General features: G+C 33.4%; 1 protein-coding gene across 1 annotated transcript; it reads left to right on the forward strand.

Annotated features, from left to right (window-relative positions):
• Nucleotides 1-20,100: 20,100 nt before the first annotated feature.
• Nucleotides 20,101-23,251, forward strand: LOC131935248 (ankyrin-1-like). The gene is made up of 2 exons (XM_059291609.1): nt 20,101-22,617; nt 23,240-23,251. The coding sequence occupies exons 1-2, from the start codon at nt 20,101-20,103 to the stop codon at nt 23,249-23,251; spliced, it is 2,529 nt and encodes an 842-aa protein (XP_059147592.1).
• Nucleotides 23,252-25,487: the final 2,236 nt, after the last annotated feature.

The raw sequence follows: 25,487 nt of genomic DNA on the forward strand, positions 1-25,487 counted from the left end.
CATTATATATTTTTAAAGAGATATCTAAAAAAGTTGAAGATTTAAAGCAATCCTCTTCCCTAGAAATTGAACAAACATATAATGAGCTTATGGAGTATAAAAATATTTTAAACCACGAAGACGGGGTCACACCATTAATGTTGGCGTCAATGACTGGTAACATTATAGCTGTGAAGCGCCTATTAGCAGAAAACGTCGATGTGAATGCTGTGTCAAACTTTGGAGTAACTTCATTGCATTTAGCCTCATTGAAAGGTCATGACAAAATTGTTGAAAGACTTCTAAAAAATAATGCTGATTCCAGTAAACGCGTACACAATTCAACCCCATTAATGATGGCTGCCGCAAGAGGTCATATAAAAACTGTTACGGTGTTGTTGAAATACAATGCAAGCATTCATGCAGAATTTCAAGAACATTTTACCGCTTTCAACTTTGCAGTAATCACAAACAACACAAATATTGTAGAATTGATTTTAGAGCACAGCAAAAGAAATACACATCAACAAATACCAAAGAAACAGCTACATTATTCTTTAGCAGTTGCTGTTAGTCGTGGCTTTACTAAAATTGTTGACTACATACTTAATGTTACTTCTTGCACTGAGATTGTGAAGCAAGGAATCGTTGTAGCATTATTAAATCACGACTATGCGGTTTTAGATGTATTTTTTAAACATTGTGATGTGAACAGCATATTTTATAACGGAATTCCCTTATTGCATATAGCAATGGCGCATGAAAATGTGGATACCGTTGAATATTTATTGCAACGAAACGCAAATGTCAATGTTGATTTTGAGAACTACACCCCATTAATAATAGCTTGTACTAGAGGTCAAGTGGATATCGTTAAGATACTATTGAAATATAAAGCTGATGTTAATTATAAATCTTTTTATTCATTTACTGCACTGTTTAGTGCTATTGTTAACGACCACAACGAAATTGTGGAGTTGCTCTTACAACACAACGCTGATTTGGGAATCATGTACAACAATAGCGTAACTGTATTGAAAGCTGCTTCACATAGAGGAAACAGTTATGTGAAGGACTTACTTCTGGCGTATGGTGCAGATGAAAACATTTGGGAATACGCAAAATATAATTTGTGTGTTATTTTCATCCTTTTTCAAATTTCATTCATACAATGGACATTACAATGTATTATAAAAGTAGGTTGTTTAATTAATTACTAGTGAGTTATGCTATTTTTAAACCTAATTTGCAAAGTGTAAATAGACTTGATGTTTGTAACTAGAGTTAAATTTAATTTTAATGTTTCCCATACATATAAGCTATTACACATTAAACAAAAAAAAATACATTAATATATTAATGTCATGTTTTAACACTGCATACAGTGGCGTAGCTACCTTAAAGCTCACATAACCAAGACATTGGGGCCTAAGTAACATAGGCGCTCTTTGCCACTTTGAAAACTTTTTTTTTACTTTGAAATTTGAATATGTTTTAAATATTTAAAAAAAGAAAATGGATATCAATTTTTTTCCAGCTGTTCGTCCTTTCATAGCGTACATGCAGTCTCATGCAAAAGTTTATTAGGACGGAGGGGGCCGAATTTGCTGTTCAGTCACACCCGTACTAATACAATGACACGTATTATTGGGCTAGTTCAAAAAACCAAAAAATAGCATTCCGTGGTCATCGTAAATGATATTTTGATTTATGTGATAAATTTGTTTTTTTAAATCTCATTATTTCCTTATTCTGAAGATGTTATGAACAAAACATGGATGTTTGTTTCAGTAACTTAACTATCCTTACTATCGAATATTCAGAAGCAGATAAAATGTATCTTCATGAATGTTTTTGTTATAATGCAAATTTAAGAGCAAGACAATTTTTTTTTAAATCTAAAAAAAAAATGAGAAACTTTTAAAATATTAAGTTTGGTTAGCTACGTCACCAGGTCAGTTGTTACCCTGTGCGTTTACTGAGTGTATCACCCCCACCTCCTCCAAAATGTTCATTTTGGTGTCTCCCCTCTCCCCCTAATATTATTATTTTTTTGAACTGGATAAAATATTGTTTCGACAGGAAATATTACGATTTTCTGTCAAGGTGTCACCCGATGCGGACATTACCCCCACCTCCGCCTGATGACGTTACTGTGTTTGGCTTACAGTTATCATTTTTTAGAGAAAATAATATAAAATTTAAAAAAAGAACTTATTTAATAATACAATATTAATTTACAATCAGGACTTATAAAATACACATTTTAAAAATTATTTGATTTATTTAAAACCCCAGCTTCATAAGTAGTTGTCGAAGTTGCCTACTGATAATGTTTTCCTTTAGTGCCATAAAATCCAAGCTACACCATTAATTAAATATTTCACCAAAACAATTATTATTTACAGAATTTATATAAACCATCAACTAGTTCAAGATTGGAGATTGAAAAACATGTGCACGAATTAGTACTCTACTACAGTGATTATTTCTTCACTATGACAACAACGCCATTACTCCTACAAAACGTCTGGGGCTGTGACAAGACATGCCAACCCAACGAGTCAGGATTCTTCAGACTTCTGAACTTTCGGGGAAAACTACATTCTTTAATACATGTACAGGAGGTATCACCTAACTGTAACGGCTGTTTGGTGAAGTTAGATCATAATCAAGAACACGGGAAAAGTTATATTTGTTTAGAGTATATACTACTTTTACAATACTTAAACGTAATCACAGAAGTGTTAAATGACAAGTCTGCGTTTGCTAATACGGACGTAAGTTAACTTTTCAAAATGCATTATTTTTGTTAACAAATATTACAACTGTTTGTTTATTGGAATTAATTGATATAGTTAACCGATATATCTGTTTTTTTTTACAGATAAATATTAATGAAATAGAAATGTGCAGAACATTCCAACAAAGTGCTATGGAAATCTCTGTTGCATTAAAATATTGTCTTTGTTTGAAAGAACGGAACTCTTCTCTTTATGAGGTAAATTCAGAAACAAACATTTTAGCCAAAAACATACTGCAAAGGATTTTTGGTGAAAATAAAAACAAAATTTACGTCACGGAACCAAAATTAATAACCACATTGCTTGGACTTAATGAATTGTTTGAGAATTACCTTCTCGAATTAGATATTGACTCTATCAACCATCGAGATCTACTTTACATTTTAAACTACTGGTTGGAAATAACTTTTCAAGCCATAGAAGAGACCGACCAATCTGTTTCTCTCTATGATTGTATGCTCAGGATTGGCATGTCAGCTGAGATAGCTAACTGTTATACGCATTATATCGGTGAGGAGTTTGTTAACATGTATTCTTTACTTTACTGGATCACAAAATACTTTAAAGGCTTTATTCTGTCAAACCCCTTAACGACAGAAATAACATCAGCACACCTTTTTGAAAACACCTCAAGCTACAACATATGGGAAACATGTGACATACAACGAACAGACTATGATATGTTGTTTACAATTAAAGTTCTAAATCTGCAATCACAGAGTAATTTTACTTTAGAAAACTTAGAAATGGCAAATAATAAGGTAAAAAAGTTAAGGAAAAAATTAAATGGTGAAAGCTGTCATTATTATTACCATGCGACCTCGTTACAGTTTGCAGAAGATATTATTCAAAATGGAATCCGCGTAGAAGAAGGAGAAAAACGTTTGGATTTTTCCCACGGAGGGGGATTTTATGTGATTAATAATTTTAAAACTGCCATGAAATGGACACGTCGTTTCAAGCAACACAACCCTGCTCAGGCTGTTATTATATACAAAGTTCTGGAGACAGAAATGGAAAATGGGAACGGACTTAAATTTGATGACATCACAGAATGGAGACAAGTGGTCACTGCATGTCGTAAAGGTTTTCCGCGTAGTCCAGAAGTTTCTAAACTTAGAGACAAGCTCAGACGTGCCGACTATATTGAAGGTTTCTTGTGTTCCAATGGACGACAGGTGACATACGGCGCAGACCCTGAGATCTATCAAGACGGAGAATTTCGTCCCATACAAACTTGTATCGTAAACGATGACTTCGCCAGGAGCTTTGGTTCACATTCAAACATTTTTGGGATTGTTATCTTTAGAAATATCTAACATAAAGTCGTTAAGCTACATAATAAGTATGTTAGAAAACAAAACTATCATTTATTGAGGTTTTTTTTAAAACCACAAGCAAATTCCTTTTTTGAATTGTCAAGTAAATAACATTCATATTGCACGTAATGTTTTAATTTTAAAAAAGGTATAATACGTTTTATTTTAATTTTATAAAAATGTAAATTGTGTACTTGTGCATAAAAAGTAGTTTAAATAAGGCTGAAACGAACCTTCCGAACATCACGGTACATTAGGCTGATGAAGTAGAACTCATTTGATTTTATTACTTCGACATATGAGGGGTAGCGAGTTAAGCATGATGAAATGTCGCTTTTACTTTCTTTAACATAAGTCAGGTACCTATAAATGTAACCTATAAAAGGTTACTTAAACATAAGGTTGGGACTTAAAGTTAGGATTAGGGTTAAATTAAGGTATAAAGTTGGAGTTAGGATTGAGTATGGGATTAGTGATAGCTATAGGTGCAGGTTTGAGGTTTGGGTTAGTGTTCTTGTTGCGGGAAGGTCAATTACCCTGGTAGTGGAGAATAATTGAAAGAAGGAAATCAGCACCGGTGTAATGGTTCCCAAAGGTTTTTTTCGGTGTGGGGCGGGGGGGGGGGGGGGTGGCATCAGTGGGGAACAAACGGGATGGGGGTAATGTCCTACACCTAAACAAGCTCATAATTTCCAGTTTCCCTAATGTTTCCTGTACAAAAAAAGTTTCCCTTTTCAAACCTGATGGTCTATGGGGCAAGTGAAGTAGAATTCACTTGTTTCCTGTACAGCTATGACATTAATGTGACCGTGAAGAGGGCCGGTGCTATCAGTCTCCTAAGTCATATTGATCAGCAAATTTTATGAAATGAGCTGCAATATGAACACTCTTTGGTATCTTTCTCAATGTAAAACTGGTTTTCTAATCGTGGCTTTCAGAACGTTAAAAATTTATACTTTTAATAAAATGTGTTTGTTCTATGTTTATGTTTTTCATTTAATAGTCTAGTACTTACCTGTGAGCCCAAGCTGTCCTGACTACTATGTGCTATTTTCAATACAATAAAATAAAGCTACATATTTTAAGAATGTTTTTTTTTCTATAAAGAAAACAACCAGAAATATGTGCAGCACAACCTCAATATACGAGTGCTGTGACATATATAATGTATATATATATATATATATATATATATATATATATATATATATATATATATATATATATATATATATATATATATATATATATAGGGGTCGTCAATAAATGATATCTCTCTCAAAAAGGGGGGGGGCGGTTATTCTTTTGCGACAACGTGTAATGAGTAGGATGTTCGTTGTTTCTTACAGTGGAACGATCAATGCATCAGGGGATCTGTTGGGTTTTTTTTTCCAAAAACAGCAGTCTATCATGGTGCAAACAATATTTTGTCCCCTAAACAGCCGCAATAAAAATAAATATCTATATATATAATTCTCTTCTGGGAGCCGTTAGAAAACAAGCTGCAAGCGCGCGCCTTGCAGTCCCCTCTTTTCCTCTCTATCGCTACCACCCCCCACCCCCCCCCCCCTCTCATGGTCAGGTGAGTTGTAGTTCACGCTAAATGTTTAGTTTGGTGACGGCTATTAGGGGCAGATAATTCAGTTTGAAACTATTTTAAACTTAGAGGAGGTAACTAAGAGGAGGCTGTTTTCACGGGGGGGGGGGGTGGGGTGGAAGGGGGTTTAGTGTTTTAAAGCAAATATTTTCAGTGGCAGCATTGGTACTGTCGAATTCACAAATTATGAATTACTGAAAAGTAGAAAAAAACAACTAAATAGCGGCGTATGATACACCGCGGGTCGGCTCGTTTAATTATAAATCTGGAAAGTTCAGAGAGTTTGTCGCTAGTTTTTTTATATTCAAAATAATAATCAGAATATTCAGGTTTTCTGGGACCCTGTAAAATATTATTTAACTTAAACATAACAGAGATATAGGCCATACACATCGGCTATTGATTTTATTGGTGATCGCAACAGGACATAAAAAAAAAGTGGGCAAAAGCTCTTATGAGTGTATTGAGTTTTAATGACGTGTAGGCGCTCCACTGTATAGAAATAATGTATAGTAACTGGATGTGTTGGAGGATCGACATAGCTTAAAGGACGTTCTGATATTTTTAAGACGGTATAAAATAAGCTATATAGAATAAAATGTACATGTTAAACATAATATTTTGTTATAGTAAATCAAAAGTAAAATAATAAAAACGTTGGTTAAAGTTGTCTTTAAAGCCTTACGCCTATATCATTATTGTTTGTCAATTTTCATAAATATACAAATAACAGCAGAAAAAGTATCGTTACATTGAATAAAGTCAAAAAAACTATCTCAGAAAAAATATATCAAGGAAACAATATAAAACAAAATTACGATGGGCCCAAAAAACAAAAATCTCGGTGGTCCAGGAAACAAACAAAAAATGGGTCCCAGAAACGGTATTAGTCTTTTGATTTTTTAAAAATATAACTTTTTGGTATTTCTCTATTTTAAAAGTCCGAATCAAAGGCCTAACCTAAAGTTCATTATTTGATGTAGACAAAATGCGCGATCAATTAAAATGTCCAGGGCAGCATGGACACAGTTAGTCCTCACATTGATGATACTTATGATGAAAAAACATCCCGCTTAATCTTGAAATGTTATCCTCTGTAACCATAACACTGTCGAACAGCAGTGACCAAATGCCTTTATACAATCGTTATAGTTTGCCACTAGCACCAGCTACTAAAATGTGGGAATTTGTGAAGAATAATTTGCAAGGGCGGCGCCACAACAGGGTGCATGCGATATTTAAAAATAAAAACCCGGATGCTGTTTGACCCGTTCAATAGAGTACCATAAAAATTAGCGGATTTTATGAGAATATTCCATGGGAAGGTTTCTGTGGGAAAAAAATCATAGGGAGGTACCCTAAGTGGTGCAATTTTTCTCAATATACGGTTTGGGGCACAGCGTTTTAAGAGGAGCACGATCTACTTGCGTCCTGCATAGCGGGTCAGGGGCACTGCTTGATTCAGCGGTAAATCTGCACCAGGCGCAACCGTCGGCGACCAGGCGAGGCCCGAAGCGCCCGAGGCTCCCCGGTGATCATTCTGACGCCTACGTTTATTTTAGAAAAAGGCTATACACTATAGACACGAAGGGCAACAACGTTATTGAAACCTGGGCGGTCGCTGTAGTGTGTTCGACCTCACTTTTACGTAGAGTCATTAACATACACTCAATGCTTTCACAATGTGGAAAAACTCGTGCCCCTAAAACTATGATCCAAGATTTATGGCGCTTGCTTTCTTTATATATAAATTCTTTTATATAAATTTAATTACATTATAGTAAACAGGGTAAAGCGTCTGAAAATATATAATTGGAAAACGGATTATAGAAATCGTTTTGAAATATTGCTTCGGCCTTTCTTCTAAGACCGCAGGAAAGTGCAGTGGACGGGAACGCGAGTCTAATATAAAAAGTTCCCCAACTTTTTTTTCGCGTTTTTAATATGCATGGAAAAACTTTAACTACATATACCCATATAAAGTTTTAATTGGTTTGGGAAATAAAACATACACTTTACTTCTCCCTTATCTAGATTTTTTTTAAAGCTGGGGCGGTTTAGTCACAGTAAAGATTGGATTTGATTAGAAAAAAAAAGGAATAGGCCTATGTTTAGCAAAGTAAATATTAGACTCAATTACACATAACATGTTTGAACATGTTCAGTCACCTTAAAGATTGGATTTTACTTGACAAAAAAAGTGTTGGAACATGTTCCAAACACCAAACGCCTTCTTGACACATAATCATTGAACTGGAACAGGGTTATCTAGTAAATCATAAGTCCGCAACTGGCAACATACACGCCATTCACTAACACAGATTGAGCACAGACATGTAATTCACACTATTGATTTCACTAGGCGGCCTCAACTGTTAGTTGCTGTAATTTAGCGAGTCTAAGGTAGGTCATTTTCTCACATGGCCTTGCTTTATTTGCTAAATTTATTACTTAGAACATTATTCGCTAATGTTCAAAAAAGTAACATGTGATTTTGTCAAAAGTTATTTAGCCTTGTATTACTTTGATATAATAAAAGAATTAAGCTTTGTATATTATTAATCGATGAAAAGCGAGATTTTAGTATTATATATATATATATATATATATATATATATATATATATATATATATATATATATATATATATATATATATATATATATATATATATATATAGACATATATATATAGACATATATATATATATATATATATATATATATATATATATATATATATATATATATATATATATATATATATATATATATATTTGTATTTATATTATAGACACACATCCAAGTTTAATTTCGTATAGAGAGTTCGTGTTCTAGATTTTACTAAGCTCCTGTCATCAACCCCCCCCCCCGTCTACATTTAAAAATGTTAATTATGCTTATGTATCTTACTCTTTACGTATGTCATTTTATATTGTGATTTTATCATTTTGGTAATACTAATTATTACGTATTATTTTTAGACTATCTAATGAGTTGAGAATAATAAAGTCGACGTTTAAAATCCAAAGTTATAAATATCTGATGGGACCTTGATGTATAGGAATATTTGTTCCAGTGCAAACCTAAACTGTGCATAGTGATATATATATATATATATATATATATATATCATAGATTGAAAAACTTTAAAAAGACATTTACTGTAAACATATGCAGCATTACACTATGACATACCTAGTGTTTTTATTTACAACATACTTCGTAGGTCCCTAACCGTGTTAGTTTTATAAAAACAGAATCCTTGATTTAAACTACTGGTGTTGGAGTAAACTTACCGAGAATAGCAGTCTAAAATTATGAACTCAGTAGACATAATGTGTGTTTTGTAATTCTGGTTGCATTCACATTTACTTTTGGTTTTAATTTAACTTATTTATGTTAAGATCGGTATATCATTTTGTGTTACTTTAGTATTTCTCTGTTGCCTTAGACACAGAGGCGTAGCGACCCTTCCCGGCGCCCGGGGACAAGCTTTTCGATTTGCAACCCCCCCCTCTCAAACTTTCGATTTGAACCCCCCCTCGAGATTTTGATTTGCACCCCCCCCCCTCAAACTTTCAATTTATTTTTCCAACCCATTTTGGCGCCCCCTAAGCTCGGCGCCCGGGGACATATGTCCCCCCCCCCCTCGCTACGCTACTGCTTAGATAAGTAACAAATAAACGTTTATTGATTTTTTTTTAATTAAGTCAGATTTTAAATATAATTGGTTGATTACTCGTTTGACAGTACTTGATTATAATTGTACTATTACATAATGTAATCATTATATTCTAAATGTAAATCTTTTCATTTGACTCTAATAAATGTATAACGAGAGGATTTCAATATAGTGAGTTCAGCAATTTTCTAAATGCTAAATCTTTGTGTGTCGAATTGTTGTAGTTCGCCATTGCATGCAACGGTTTCTAGTATAGTGAATAATAATGAAAAAGTCTCAATTAATCGAATATACTTACATTATTAAAATGCATTGTTGGACGTGGTCTTGGAATCGAACTTAGTGGAGGGTTGATTCTAAGAGTTTAGAGTTTACATTTTAGTTTACTTATTGTTTCGTAATATAATTTTTTAAAGCTGGATGCAGACTATTGTAATAGTTATATTTTTTGCAGTAGAATTAATTTAATGTCAAATATATGCTTACAATAAGGTTTTTTTCTCAATGTAGAATGTATTGTGTATTTATATGACAACCCATATTGTAAAGGGGACATAATTGGAGAAATCTATTCTATTAAAACATACATGGGTAAACACGGGACGGCGTGGCCTAGCGGTGGAGCGCTAGAGTGCTAACCCGACTGTCGAGATCGAATCTGGGGTCAAGTAGTGCAACCTCCTTGAGTACACCCAACTCTGATGGGTACCTAACTCACGTTAAGGCGTTAGGCGGTTGGGCATAGTTACTTTGTAAAGTAAGTAGTACAGTTCCCTTTCAAACCTGACGGTTTGTAGGGCAAGTGAAGTAGAGTTCACTAACTGTTTCTGAGACCGCGGCTTAAGAAGAGATAATGTGGTCAGCACTATGCCCAGCCGCCTTTACTTTCCCTAATGTGAGATAGGTACCCATCAGAGTTGGGTGGACTCAGGGACGGTCTGCTAACTTGAACTCGAGACTTACGTGTTATACGTCCAGCTCTCTACGGCTAGACCACTCCGTCCTTGAAAATTTTGTAAAGTCCTATTAACATAAAAAACAAAACACATGCTAAAGCAAAAAATAAATTAAAAAATTAGCACATTATTACGTATTTTTTCAAGTTTAAAATATACTCAAGATAGGAAGATAATAGGATTTACATATATTAATGCTTTATATGTTGTTTTTTTTCAGAAACATAAAATTTCACTTCACTGTGAAGTTTTCATACGGTGCAACCATGAGGATACACATGATGTTACCATTCATCCTAATGATTCTTCTTGCACCATCAGCAATATACCCAACTGTTGGCGTACCTAAAAATACACATATTAACAACGTACAACATGATCTTTTATATACACTAATAACGATATTTGAGAACTCAGAACAAATATTTAATAAATTTTTTGAATTGATTCAAACCATTACTGAATCACTGGAAGGCATATTTAAAGCCGCTACAGTAAATGATGTGAAGACGTTTAAAACAAAAACTACTGGTCATAAGCAACGAAACGAACAATCTTTATTTGAAGCGTCATATAAAGGCGATCTTAAGGGTGTTAAACGTCTGATAGATCTTAACGTCAATGTTAACGCTGTTTCAAGAAGTGGATCAACAGCATTAACATTAGCATCACAGCAGGGTCATGATAAAGTTGTGGATTTTTTGCTTCAACATGATGCAGACTTTACAATTACTTTACCGGGTGGTTCCACTGCCCTCCTCTTGGCTACCATCTATAGATATAAGAAAACTGTCGAAGTTCTACTGCAAAAGTATTTTGTAAGCAACAAAAATATGCAGAATAATAAAACACAGAGCGTAGTAGATATTGGGAAAAAAAATAATTCGTTTGACAGGGATGCATTGCTAAAGTCTCTAAACATGGCTTCACTTCAAGGATTTTCTGAGATCGTTGAATTATTTTTACCCCACATTACACAAGACGAGGCACTCGAGGGAATTCTTCTTGCATTGTCTAGACATCATCATTCTGTTTTGAAGGTTTTTTTTAAAAAGTACGATGTTAATCGCATTGATTTTAAAGGCACGTCACTGCTTTTCTACTGGTGTAATAGGGGAGATGATTCAAATGTTGAATTTTTATTGAAAAATAACGCAGATGTAAATAAATTAGATTCATCTGTTAATTCAACGCCGTTAATGACTGCTGCCTCTAAAGGTCGATCAACCACTGTTAAACTCCTGCTAAAATACAACGCAAACTTGAATTTTATAACAAATACAAGCTTAAGCGCTCTGTTGTTTGCAATGCATCGAAATTTTACGAATGTTGTTAAAATTCTTCTACAACACAATGTCAATGTAAATGCCCGCCACGTGAGCGACGTGACCGCTTTAATAATGGCGTCGATCTACGGACACGCCGAAATTGTTGAACTACTATTAAAGTATGGCGCTGGTATAGACGACATTGAAGAGGATGGTGTAAGTGCATTAATGTTTGCTTCAATAAAGGGACATAATGCTGTTGTAGAGATACTTTTAAATCATAAAGCCAATGTCCATTTTAAAGATAAAAATGGTCAAACTGCTTTGATGTATGCAACATATTTCAAACATTTCAAGGTTGCAAAACTGTTATTGGGAAGCGAAGCAAGTGTCAACGATAGAGACATAATGGGTTATACCCCTTTACTAGCACTTCGAGATCACTGTGAGAATACAACGGAATTTTTCATTGAAAAAATGCCCAACTCTGCAAATGATGATATTTCAAATCGAATTATATTTTTAGGAGAAACCATTATAAAAAGAGTGTTTAAAGTAGACACAAACTTACTCCAAGTTATTAAGTATCAAAACATCATTGATAAATTGCACGTGTTACTGAAACAATACTTAAAAGTAAACAACATAAAAGAAGGAGAGGAAAAAGAATTATTACAAATTTTTCGGTTGATGAAATTGTATTTAAAACAACATAAGCGCGTACTGAGACGGAGAAGTTACAAAGTCCAGAACATCAAAGATGAAAACATAATAGGTACACACGGTATTGTTTTGTGTGTGTGTGTATAATTGAAATATTTTAAAATTCATTTTTAAATATCGAAAGTGTTTGAATAATTATCATTTAACAGTAAGCATATACATACATATATTACGAAATAAATGGTAATGTAAAGGATCACTTAATTTGATATGGCTGGTTACTCATGAAGTATAAAATTAATAATAGTGTAAAATTGGTAATGGTTCAAGACTCATGACTTATCTTGGCATCGATTTTATCCAAGCATTTAATATATATCATAGCTGTAGATATTTTAACCATCATTGAAATTATTTGTTTCAGGTTCACATTTAAACAAAGTATCACTTTTAGCTATAATTTCCATCTGTGTTTTGGCTTCACTTGCATTAGCAGGCAGAATTAAAGTGAGATTATTTTTATTTTTTGGTGACATTAGATTAACAGATAGTATTAAAAATGACGCACAACAAAGTTTAATAGAATAATTTTATATATAGTTTACACTTATGTAACGTTTAGTAACAAAATAGATATTATAATTTTAACATGTAAAATAATCATGATTCTTTGTGTAGTTGAAAATATGCTTTTTTTCAGTATAATTTTGCACGAATAAAGGCCTTAAATAATACAAGTCAAGAAAAAATAAATTCATTATTGCTGTATTATTGTGATTTCTTCCACACAATGACCACGGCGCCATTACTCCTACAAAACGTCTGGGGCTGTGACAAGACATGCCAACCCAACGAGTCAGGATTCTTCAGACTTCTCAACTTTCGGGGGAAATTACATTCTTCAACACATGTACAGGAGGTGTCACCTAACTGTTCCGGCTGTTTGGTGACGTTACCAGATGATAATCAAAGCTGTGTAAACAAATGCATTATAGAGCATTATTTAATATTGCAGTACATACAATTTGTGAAACAAACGATTACCGATAAATGTATACTCGCTAATATAAAGGTAAATTGAAGATTATTTTTATTTGTAAGTAACAGTAGTAAGTAAAGTTCCCTTTTCAGACCTGACGATCTATGGGGCTAGTGAAGTAGAGTTCACTTGTTTCTGTGACCGGCATATGAAGAGATAGTGTGGTCAGCCTATGCCCAGCCGCCTTTATTTACCCTAACGTGAGTTAGGTACCCATCAGAGTTGGGTGGACTCAGGGACGGTCTACTGACTTGAACCCGGATTTGAACTCGAGACTTACGGGTTAGCAGTCCAGCTCTCTACAGCTTGGCCAACCCGTCCCGTTTTTTTATATGTAATATGCATATATTTTGTTAAATTATTATTATACGACAAATAGGCTATAGGGCTGGTAAGTAGGTCACCGACCAGTTCTACGGCTCAATAAAACCTGCATGAGCCATAGAACTGGTTGGTGACCTACTTACCAGCCCTATAGTTTACTAATTATATATTTACTCAAACAAAAAATTATATTTTTGAACAGACAAATGAAGACGAACTAAACTTTTACAGAAAGATCTATCAAGCAGCAAACGAGATATGTGTTGCATTACACTTTGGCCTACAGTTAAACGGCCTCACAGATAGATCACTCTACTGTAAGCGTCTTGAAAAAATTAAGTCAAACTTAAAATTGTTACCTGAAAAAGAAAGTAAATCTAAAGCAAATTTGCAAAGAATGTTCAGAAAAAAGAAAAACCAAATCCGAGTCACAGAACCGCAACTGATCTGCTCCATGCTTGGCCTGAATGAACTGTTTGAGAATTACCTGCTAGAGCTGGACATGGGGTCTATCAACCATCAGACACTTGTTTATTTCTTAAACCGATGGCTGGAGAACACGGTACAGGCTATAGAAGAGACAGACCGATCTATTTCTCTCTATGATTGTATGCTCAGGATTGGCTTATCGGAGGAGAAAGCAACAACTTATATAGGGTATTTATGTGAAGAGTTTATCAACATGTATTCATCACTATATTGGCTGTCTCGATATTTTGAGAACCTCTGCTTGATGAACCCTTTAATTACAGAGCTACCCAAGTCATGCATATATGAAGGTAATTTTGACGTTTGGGAGAACTGTGAGGTTAGACGAGAAACTGGGGACGGTGAAAGTTTGTTTAGCATTAAAAGAATGAATCTCAAATCTCCTTCTAACATTTACAATGAAGAATATAAATCCTGCTGTAATAGGGTGAAAAATTTAAGGAAAAAGTGTAAAGAAGAAGGTAGTATTTTTATGTACCATGGCACTTCTTTGACAAGTGCAGCAGATATTTTAGAATCTGGAATTGATTTAAAGAAAGGTCGGCCCAATATGGACTTTTCACATTCAAAAGGGTTTTATTTGATAGAAGACTTCAAAATGGCTGCTAAGTGGAGCGGGTCACACAAACCAAACAACCATGCTGTCATTATATTCAAGGTAAAGAAAGAAGAATTTGATAACGTCAACGGTCTTGATCTAAGTGACGAGGGTGAGTGGAGAAATGTGGTGAGGGCGTGTCGTAAAGGCTTCAGGTGTGCTGGAGGGCCACAGGTGAGAGAAAGGCTGAGCACCTACGACTACGTCAGCGGATGTCTGTGTGCCAATGGAACTGACGTTAAAAAAACAGACGCAGTACCATTAGTGTTAGAAAATGGGACGACTCAGCCTATACAAACATGTATCGTGAAGAAAGAATTCGCTAAGAAAATAGGAGAAATATCCAATGTCTGTGGCATAGTTATTTTTAGAGCAAATTAATCACGTTTGAATAACGTGAAGAAAACCGAAAAAGGACAATGGGAATGGGCTGGTCCTAGAAGATGAAAGGATATTATGGGGAGTAGTCGTGACGGCATGTCGTGAAGGTTTTACACAACATTAAGAGGTTGAAGACAAGCTCAAGTGTAAGATCATGTATTATCCACTGATTGATAGTTAGAAAAAAAAATAAAGCATGCATCTTAATTAATCAATTTATAAAATTAATCGAATTATTAGGTGATTGTGCTTGACTGGTTTTTGAAAAAAAAGGATATAATATATAAATGTAAAATCAAAACATCCTTTCAAAATAATTATTGTTTTGTTTATGGAGACACTAAATCAGGGGTTTTAAGCCATGTTGCTTTACTTTGAACGGCATTAGATTTCCAAATGTAGAATACACATTTCTGCATTATCATTGTTTGTTCCTACATTAAAATGTAATATATTTGTCTTGTTAGATGGTTTAGTTATATATTTTGTTTTACAAAGTTTTAAGATTTTTTTTTTATTTCGCCTTATGTCTTTATTAATGTTTGTCTAATTTTTTTTTTTCAAAAGGAATATGTATACAAATTGTATACATAACTTATTACAATAATTAACTCCCATAATTTTATGGGCTTAAAATTATTTTTTGCAAAAGATTGAACTTTAATAATGTCATTTCAATTAAATTATAACATTATATAGCATGTGAACTAACATACCTTCAGTTCTAATAATTCTTTTATTTTAGTCAATGTTTTATGTAAATGTATTTATAGTACACATAAATGTATAAATAAAAATTCAGTACCCTATAGTAAGTTATAAACAATGTGTTTTAGTACAATATTTCTCGTTTTTTAGGTCAGATCTTTTTTGCCTGTAAAATAAAGTAAACCAATATATGTGAACAGAAAGAAGGCCAGACAATTTTAAATGTTAAATCGACTATTTTTAAAAAAATCCTATTTTTATTTTCCTTAGCACATAATGTCTTAGTTGTTTTATTCTTGATATCAATTTTTCTGAAATATTTTGTCATAAGTTATTTTGTTGATTGGATATTTTGTTTAAGGTCATTTGTCTGAGACTATTTGACCTGTTGTCGTAAATGCACATACATTAAACAGTCGTGGAAAGGCTAAAACAATCCTAATAAGATAGGTCGAACATTTTGTAATATTAATACCCATTGCTTCAAGATATTGATTTGAACTATTTCATTTGTAAAAATCTTGTATTATTGATTGGTTCTTTGTATTGTTTAATCGTATGTATGCCTACCACTGAATGTGGCAGTCCCCGTTGGTGTTACATAATCCATTGTATATTATGAAGGGTAAAAGTAGGTGTTAAGTAGGTTTTATTATTTTCTCATCATTTGTATGATGTGCAGATAAAGTTGGCAGAGAAAAATTGCTAATTGAATTGAACTAAGTTGATTTTGAAGCTCTAGCGTCCACAGCTCACTGTAAAACCGAGTTGAATAGGAAACAGCGGGTTTAACATCACGTTGCGCTTGGATAGAACTGACGAGTATGCTATCACTGAAAGATCAGTTATATTAATAGGCAACATATTTAATAAAGACGATAGTAACGATTTGATGTGTGTAAAACGGAAATGGTTCTTTCATTTTATCTATAATCATTAACTAATTTTTCATATTTTTACATATTTAATGTTTAATAATATTATTTTTTAATGATATGGATAATTTCTTTTTAATTGAACGCTTTATTAAAAAATATATTTATAATCTTATTTATCTCCGTCAAAAAAGGTTTAAAATCACGTAAAGATAATCGATGAATCGATTCATTGCTAATTGGCTGATATATTAGAAGTTATTGATTTTGTATTTGTTATTCTACATTCATTTGTTTAAACTGTATCTCTTAATATTGATTTATAGATCAATACATTTTAGGCTTATACTTAATGCGTCTTGACAATCGGCCAAATATTCTTGAATACTTGTATCATATTTCAGAGTATGACATACTCCAGCGAACTAAACGAAGACAAACTGATTTGTTAACTCAATACTAAATTAACGCTTTGAACCATAAGCTCATAGACCTAATATCGTCGTAGCTGGCTTTGAAGGTTCTACGTAACTCGATTTACTGTGGTATGTAAGCCTTACTTAGAATAATCTAAAATAAAATATTAGGCCTTCAATTTTTGTAAAATAAAATATTTAATTTAGTTCAATAATATAATAATATTAATATATATCAAGATAATTTGGTAATATAGATATGTTGATAAATGATGGAAAGATAACTTTTATATATATGTATATATATATATATATATATATATATATATATATATATATATATATATATAAATATATGTATGTTTATATATATTATATGTATGTATTTATGTATATATATGTATATATATAGATATATGTAGGCATATATATTATGTTTATTTGTTTTTATGTATATATAAATATACTATATATATATATATATATATATATATATATATATATATATGTATTTTTATTTAATACTGGCGTTCTTATTCGTGTATGTTTTTGAAGAATCGAAAACTTCTCATTTACTTTCTCTTATCGGAGTATAGAAAAAGTAACATAATCTTGCAAAAATAGCGAAATTCAGATTTTCACAATTTTTTCGTTTTACAGTAGACCGTCCCTGAGTCCACCCAACTCTGATGGGCACCTAACTCAAGTTAGGTAAAGTAAAGGTGGCCGGGCATAGTGCTGACCACACTATCTCTTCATATGCCGAGGTCACAGAAACTAGTTAACTCTACTTCACTTGCCCCATAAACCGTCAGGTTTTAATGGGAAACTTTACTTTACTTTTAAGTCGGAAAAACATAGTTTAGCAATTTTGTCTGTATGTCTGTGTGTGGCTCTCTCTCTCTCTCTCTCTGTGTCGGTCTGTTTGTGTGTCTGTTTGTCTGTATGTATGTCTGAAAGCATGATAACTTAAGAACAGCTAGGTTGATAAAGCTTCATATATAGGTATAATATCAAATTAGCAGTCCTATATCAACTTTTCAGCGATTAACCATTTTAACAGAAGTGGCACTATTTCTACTTTCGGTTTTTCAAAATCCTATAACTTAAGTACTGTTTCAATTAAATAGACGAAATGCCACGTACAAGAAAAATATCTAATTTTCTAGTTTCTGTCAAATTTTGAATGAATTTCAGTGACCGGAAGTAATACTTTACGTTATTCCCAATTTCTAAAAACTTGCGGGCAAAATTTCGAACACGTATACCGGATCGATTTATTTCACACTATTCCACACTATCATACACAAACTGTTTGCTATTCATTTGGTAAGCATTTTTTTTCGAGATTGCATTCTATTTAAAAATTTGAGTATTAACAAATTGATTAAACAATAATGTCTATCCCGACTCCACTGGAGTTGCATCAATATTAGTGTCATCTAAAAATATTCGAGAAAGTTTTATACACATGTAATTACACCTGAGCTGAAATTTCTATAATGCTCTTATTACAAAAAGTAAATAAAATAGAAACATTTCATACTTATATGACAAAACAAAACATAATACATTCATGTGTTACACTGAGAATTATTTAAGCGAACACAAGAAATAAATCGGTTATTTCTTATGATAACTAAAATCAAAGGAAATTATTATAATTTGTTTCCTTGACTCTTTTGAATCATGTGCCCTCGTCTCCAATCGAGGGCCGGTGCCGGTTCGCCGCAAATGACATGGAGAAGGGGTCAAAACTGACCTCAACTGAACGGCGCCTTATCTGGGCTATATTACAAAAACACTTTTACCGAACGACCCCCCCCCCCCCTTTGATATTTTGTGAGGTGGTAGGAGAACACATAGGGGTGTCAGAAAAAAATAGCCATGTCCGGAAAAAATGTAGAAATGGGTCAAATTTGACCAGTCTTTAACCAGACTCAAAGCCCTAGATGAGGGCTAAAAAATGGCCGCGAGTGAAATATCCTCATTATAAGAGACATATTTATAAATAAATTGACGATCCTCTTAATATTTTTTGAGATCCTAGACCGACCCTGGAGGGTAACAAAAAAAATATTATTCCCGTCGGAAAAAATCATTAGGTCCTTAGATAAGTCCAGTTGCCGTATTTTCTCATATAAACAATTATTTGTGAAAAAGTAAACAAAGACTACTTCACTTGGTCTATGTACAGGGGAGGTAACATTTTAAAGTAATATTTTAAAATAGCATTTCTACTATTTTAAAGAAAAAACAAATCGCAAAGTATAGCATTCGGTTATATAGATATTTCGTTACAAGTTATTTCGTATAAGTTATGTATTGTACTGAAATTGTAAAAATCAATTACAAAAGTGAATGTAATATAATATTCAATTTATACTATTTAGGAAGCCTTTGCAGTTATAATAAACTTGCGTGTAATATGTTTGCGAAAATTCCACCAATGGTAGCATGTCATGAAATTAATTATTAATTTATAATTAAACTATTTATACTTAGGCCCTAAAGCACTCCACATAACCGCCAATCACCAATTAATGAATCATTTAAATTCTCAACAGTCATTTTGAAAACTTAAGCAAAGCAAGGCAGTATGTCCAGATAGATTCATAAAAACAAAATCTTGGTTGGAACTATATCATATTACAATACCTTAAATACATAGGTCACTGACTGTAGAGCCATAATAATATGAACGTATGGTCAAAAATAATACAATTTCATTAATTGAAATTGAAAGTTTCTCTGATATGTATTAGAGGACTGCTTCTTTATTTTCGATCTTGAAGAATTATTTTAGAGTTTTTAAAAATATAAGATGCATTTATCATATTTTAAATGTTATTTTTTCAGATAGAAATACGATTCCTTTGTAAGAAAACAGAAAATATGTTTATGACGAAAATTAAACTAGTCTACATTTCTTGTAGTCTACTTCTTCTCACACAAGTAACTAATTCATCAATCAAGCCAAACAATCAACCACTCTCAACGATGATGATGTTGATGAAGTATCTTCATAGCGATATTTCAATAATTCTCAACACGACTAATGGTTCTACTTTAATAACATTGATAGAGCAGATTCAAGAAAGTATACTTTTGCTGAAAAATAAATATGAAAGTTTAGTTAATTTTAGAACATCAGACCAGGATTTAAACAAATACTACACCTTGATAACATCTGCATCGAGTGGAAATTATCAACTGTCAGAATCCGTTTTACAATCTGGCTTTTATATGGACGATATTTCTTCACATAAAGTTATATCTCCATTGTTTCTAGCTTCTAATTCTGGTCATGAAAAGATTGTGGATTTGCTACTTCAATACAGCTTGAACTTAAAAATAACGTCAGCAATGCGGGCAGAAGCTTTTATATCTGCACTAATCGCTGGCCATAAAAAAGTCATTGAAGTTTTTTTAAAGCATAATATTGATATACATAAAGATGATGAAAAGGGTGTTACTTTTTTTCTTTTAGCTGTTTATACAAATCGTACTGACATCGTAGAGTTGCTCTTGGATTACAGCAGGTATAATAAAAAACAAAGACACATTAAAAGAAAAACTTTTTCAAAAGCACTTTCTATTGCGTCTATAAATAGCAACTCCGAGATCGTAGACCTACTTTTAAAATATAAACTTTTAAAGGACGACATTATTAATGTTTTCCAGAGACACCAGTTTCCTATAATGGACGTTTATTTAAAATATGTTGATGTTAACAGTAAACTTTTTAAAAGCTTCACACTATTACAATATGCCTCAATAAGTGGTGATGCTTTAAATGTTGAGTATCTTCTACAAAAAAAGGCTGACGTTAACAAGGTGTATCGCTCAACTAATGTAACTTCGTTAATGCTAGCCACATATAAAGGTCACATACACATTGTAGATTTACTTCTGAAATATGGCGCTAGTAAAAGTAATGAAAGTTATTTTAGCTCTGTATGTATCGCTGCCGAAATGGGATTTGATCAAATAATGAAATTACTTTTACAACATCGAACAAATATCACCATGTTTGACCAACATAAATGCAACGCTTTGGCTGCTGCTTCATATAAAGGATACCTGAGCATTGTAGAAATGTTGCTCAATCACAGTGCCATTGTTGACCAAGAAGATGCGAATGGATACACCCCTCTAATGATTGCAGCACACACAGATCACGTCAAAATAATAGAGACACTAATACACCACGGAGCAAATATAAATAAACACAACAAAAATAAAACAAACGCACTAATGATTGCTATTTCAAACGGAAGTTTTGACACCATAAAAGTCCTTTTAAAATATAATTCGAACGTCAACGCCAAACAAATTGACGGCGAAACGCCCCTGATAATTGCATCACAAAACAGTAATTATGATATTGTTGAGTTACTCTTACAACATAGAGCTGATGTTAATGCAATTAATAACAAAAAGATTAATGCGCTTTCGATGTCCGTAGCTTTTGGACATTACAGAATCGTGGAACTACTTTTAAAATATAAATCGCGTGTTAACGATGAGCTCATAAACGGTAGTACAGCTCTTATGTTTGCGAGTGAAAGAGGCGATGATAGTATTGTTCAGCTGCTTCTAGACTATGGCGCTGACGTGTTTACTCGCAATAAATTCAAACACAATGCTGTATTGATCGCCCTATTTAATAGAAAACTAAGCACCGTAGAAGTACTTGTAAAACACAAGGCCAAGGTCGGCGTAAAACCTTGTGAATATCACGACGCTTTGGAGTTTGCAATTCAAAACAGAATTTTAAAATTCATAGACGTGATACTTCGAAATGGAGCGGTTATTAATAAATTTAATAGTACATGCTACAGTTTAGGAAGCGCAATGCAAGTCAGGACAGACATGAAAATACAACACATAACAGGAAACTGTTGTGCCTGGGTGTTTTGTACGCCTTATTCCCCCGACCTTATTAATGACGCATTACGTCAAGACTGCATCAATCTAGCAGAGTCTCTCTTGCACATTACTGCTGACATTAATCAAGTGGACACAGAAAAACAAAACGCTCTAATGATTGCGACAAATAAAGGGTATATTGATATTGTTAATCAACTTCTTCTAAATAAGAAAGCCAGAGTGAATGAGGCAGATATGAATGGTGATTCTGCTTTAATGTTTGCTGCAGCTAAGGGACATGTCAAGATAGTGGAGCTACTTTTGCGGGTCCAAGCAGATGTTCATCACAAAAACATTAAAAACGTTAATGCTTTGATGAAAGCTTCAATGAAAGGGCATCTAAACATTGTGAAAATTCTTTTAGCACACGGTGCTAGAGTGGATGATACAGATAATAATCTATATAGCGCGTTGATGTATGCGGCTTACATTAATCATGATTCAATAGTTGAATTACTTTTACAACATGGGTCAGATATCTGTAAACTCAACAACAAGCACTTGGACGTGTTAACAATAGCTGCTTCTCGAGGAAATTTAGTTATTACTAAAATTCTTTTAAAGCATATGACTGACAAGCATGCAGTGTGTTATTATGTGACAAAACCATTAATGTATTCCATTGTACACGGTCATAGCGACATTGGTCAACTGTTTCGATCTTACACGAATTACAAACAGAAAATCAATATTAAAAATCAAAACTTTGTATTTTCCAAATTACTAAATAAATTCATGGGATTGTTGAAATTTGTTAAAGGTAAGAATAATGTGCTTAAGCTTTGTTATTTATTTATTACCCAAATCTGGTTTATGCTATTAAAAAATGTTAAAGGATAATTATAAATAAGCAAACGAATTAAGCTAAGCTAACCGATTTAAAGTGGTCCAGTTTTAATTCACAAGTGAAATATTTCGTTAAATTGGAGGATACAAGTTGTAAAAACTGCATTATACATTACGCTTAACAATTAAAAAAACTGTAATAAATGCCTAAAACCAAATTTAAGCTAATGATAAGTCTATTTTATAAAACAAAGTTTTTAACATCACTGTCTGCTGTAAAAAAAATATTGCAAACAGGCATTGCTTTAAAAAGCTTTGGTTGAAATATTTTTTTATCGAATCTTTCAAGTAACATATTGAAAGCGTGACGAGAATATAGAAATTTAAACTATTATTGTTTCAACATTCCAAACTTTTACAGGTGAATTATTAACATGGAGTATTTATAATGAAGGCCTACAGATATTCATCTTCTGTATAATCGCTACTGTGTTGCTCATGTATTTTCTACTGATACTTTACACTAAAGTAAGTGTTACTGTTTCTTGTATAATATTAAGTGTTACGGCCAATTCTCCAAGTCGGTCAAAGCCCGAACTGGCGAAATAGTTCACACACCGGCCCATATCAGTAATGTTTCTTGATTTCGTTCATTTGCCAGCCAAATTATGATTTTTAGGCACTTCTCTGATCTGCTCAAACTAACGAATAGCTGACACAAGGAGTAAGCAACTAATAAGGTTTCGCTTGTAGTTTTTATGTTTCATGTGGGCGCGTGCGTATGTGTATGTATGTGAACATGATAACAATATAAATAATAACAATATGATTCGTTAACAAACACACACACACACACACATATATATATATATATATATATATATATTTATATATATATATATATATATATATATACTAGCGTACCCGACCCCCGCGCGTTGCCGCGGGGATAGAAGAAAGTCTGACGAAATATATTAGAAGGCACCAATGCATTACCAATCATATGTTCTTAAACGCGTGTCCTTCTTTTTTAAAACTGTGTTATTTAAATGTAAACAATTCTTGCGCTTGGATAATAATTATCGGGACACGGGTTTTCCTTGAGTGTACATTAATCACTCATCGAAATAATGAGGTAGAACACACTTCGGTGACCGCCCATGTGTCAGGGACGAAGAGGCGCGCTCTCAGGAGCCCCCCACCCCCCGATTACACTACCGCATAGGCGCAGCGTACGACCGCTGGCTCCTTAAAACTAACAGGCGCCATCATGCCAAATAGCATCCTGTTAATAATGACGCAGATTTCGTCATTCGCTAAAGTGACACAAATGAACAGAATTTTTTTTTAACACGTAAAAAAAATATTTGACGTGTTTTAAACATCAGTGTGACTGATGCAATATGCTAGCGTTACTAATGTTCTATTATTAGATGCTCGATCTCAATTTCTGACTGAATCGTCTAATAATAGATGCTTATTGCATCATTCGCAAGGTGACGAAACTCTACAGTAGGCTCCTCATATTCAAAAGGTTATTTTTTCATCTTTTGCAAGGTGACGAAACTGTACAGGATTTCCTCGCGTTACAAAGTTATTTTTTAGAAGCCTGTTGTTGTTTTACCGCTGAATATAGTAGTACCCCTCACTCGCTATGCAGGACGCTCGATTAACTGATGCCAAGTGCCAACATAGTCGCTCTAAAACTCTGGGCACCAAACCGTGTATTGACGAAAGTTGTACCCTATATGGCGCCGCCCATAAGAAACTTTAGTTTTCTTTTTCGAAGAAATATTCTCGGGAGTATTCTCATCTACTCCCTAAAGTTTCATGGCACTCGGATGAACCGCATCCGAGTTTTATTTTTTATAAACCGTGTATAGAGAAAAAAAAATCGTCCCTCCCCCCCTCCCGGGGGCGCCGCCCTTGCAATATTAAACAATTTTTTTTTTGCAGAACCCTACCATTGATTGATCTAATCATCTCCCCAAAGTTTCATGGTACACGGATGAACGGTGTGAAACCGAAATTTTATAAACCGTATATAGAGAAAAATCGCAGCCTCCCGTGGCGCCGCCCTTGCGAAATTAAAAAAGGATTTTTTTTTACAGAACCCTTCCCTGAATTGTTCTAATCAACTCCCCCAAAGTCTCATGGCTATCGGATAACGGTGTCACACCAAAATCGACTTTTATTTTTATATACCGTATATAGAGAAAAATCGGACCCTCCCGTGGCGCCGCCCTTGCGAAATTAAAAATGATTTTTTTACAGAACCCTTCCCTAGAGTGGTATAATGAACTCCCCAAAGTCTCATGGCTATCGGATGCGCTATGCCATACCAAAATCGACGTTTATTTTTATGTACCGTATATAGAAAAAAACAAATCGCGCCCTGTCGGGGCGCCACCCCAGAGAATTAGAAATTATTTTTTTCGCAGAAACCTCCCCATGAATATTCTCAACAGCTTCCCAAAGTTTCACGGTGATGTGATGAGAGGTGTAGTAATGCATAAAGGACAAACAGACAGACAGACACACAAACGTACATTGCTTTATATATATATATATATATATATATATATATATATATATATATATATATATATATATATATATAACATAGTAAATACTCTCATAAATATTTGATTGTCATATACTGCATAAAA

The sequence above is a fragment of the Physella acuta genome, unplaced genomic scaffold (genome assembly GCF_028476545.2).
Source record: "Physella acuta isolate Inbredline_101_S28 unplaced genomic scaffold, ASM2847654v3 ptg000139l, whole genome shotgun sequence".
NCBI classification, from domain to species: domain Eukaryota; kingdom Metazoa; phylum Mollusca; class Gastropoda; family Physidae; genus Physella; species Physella acuta.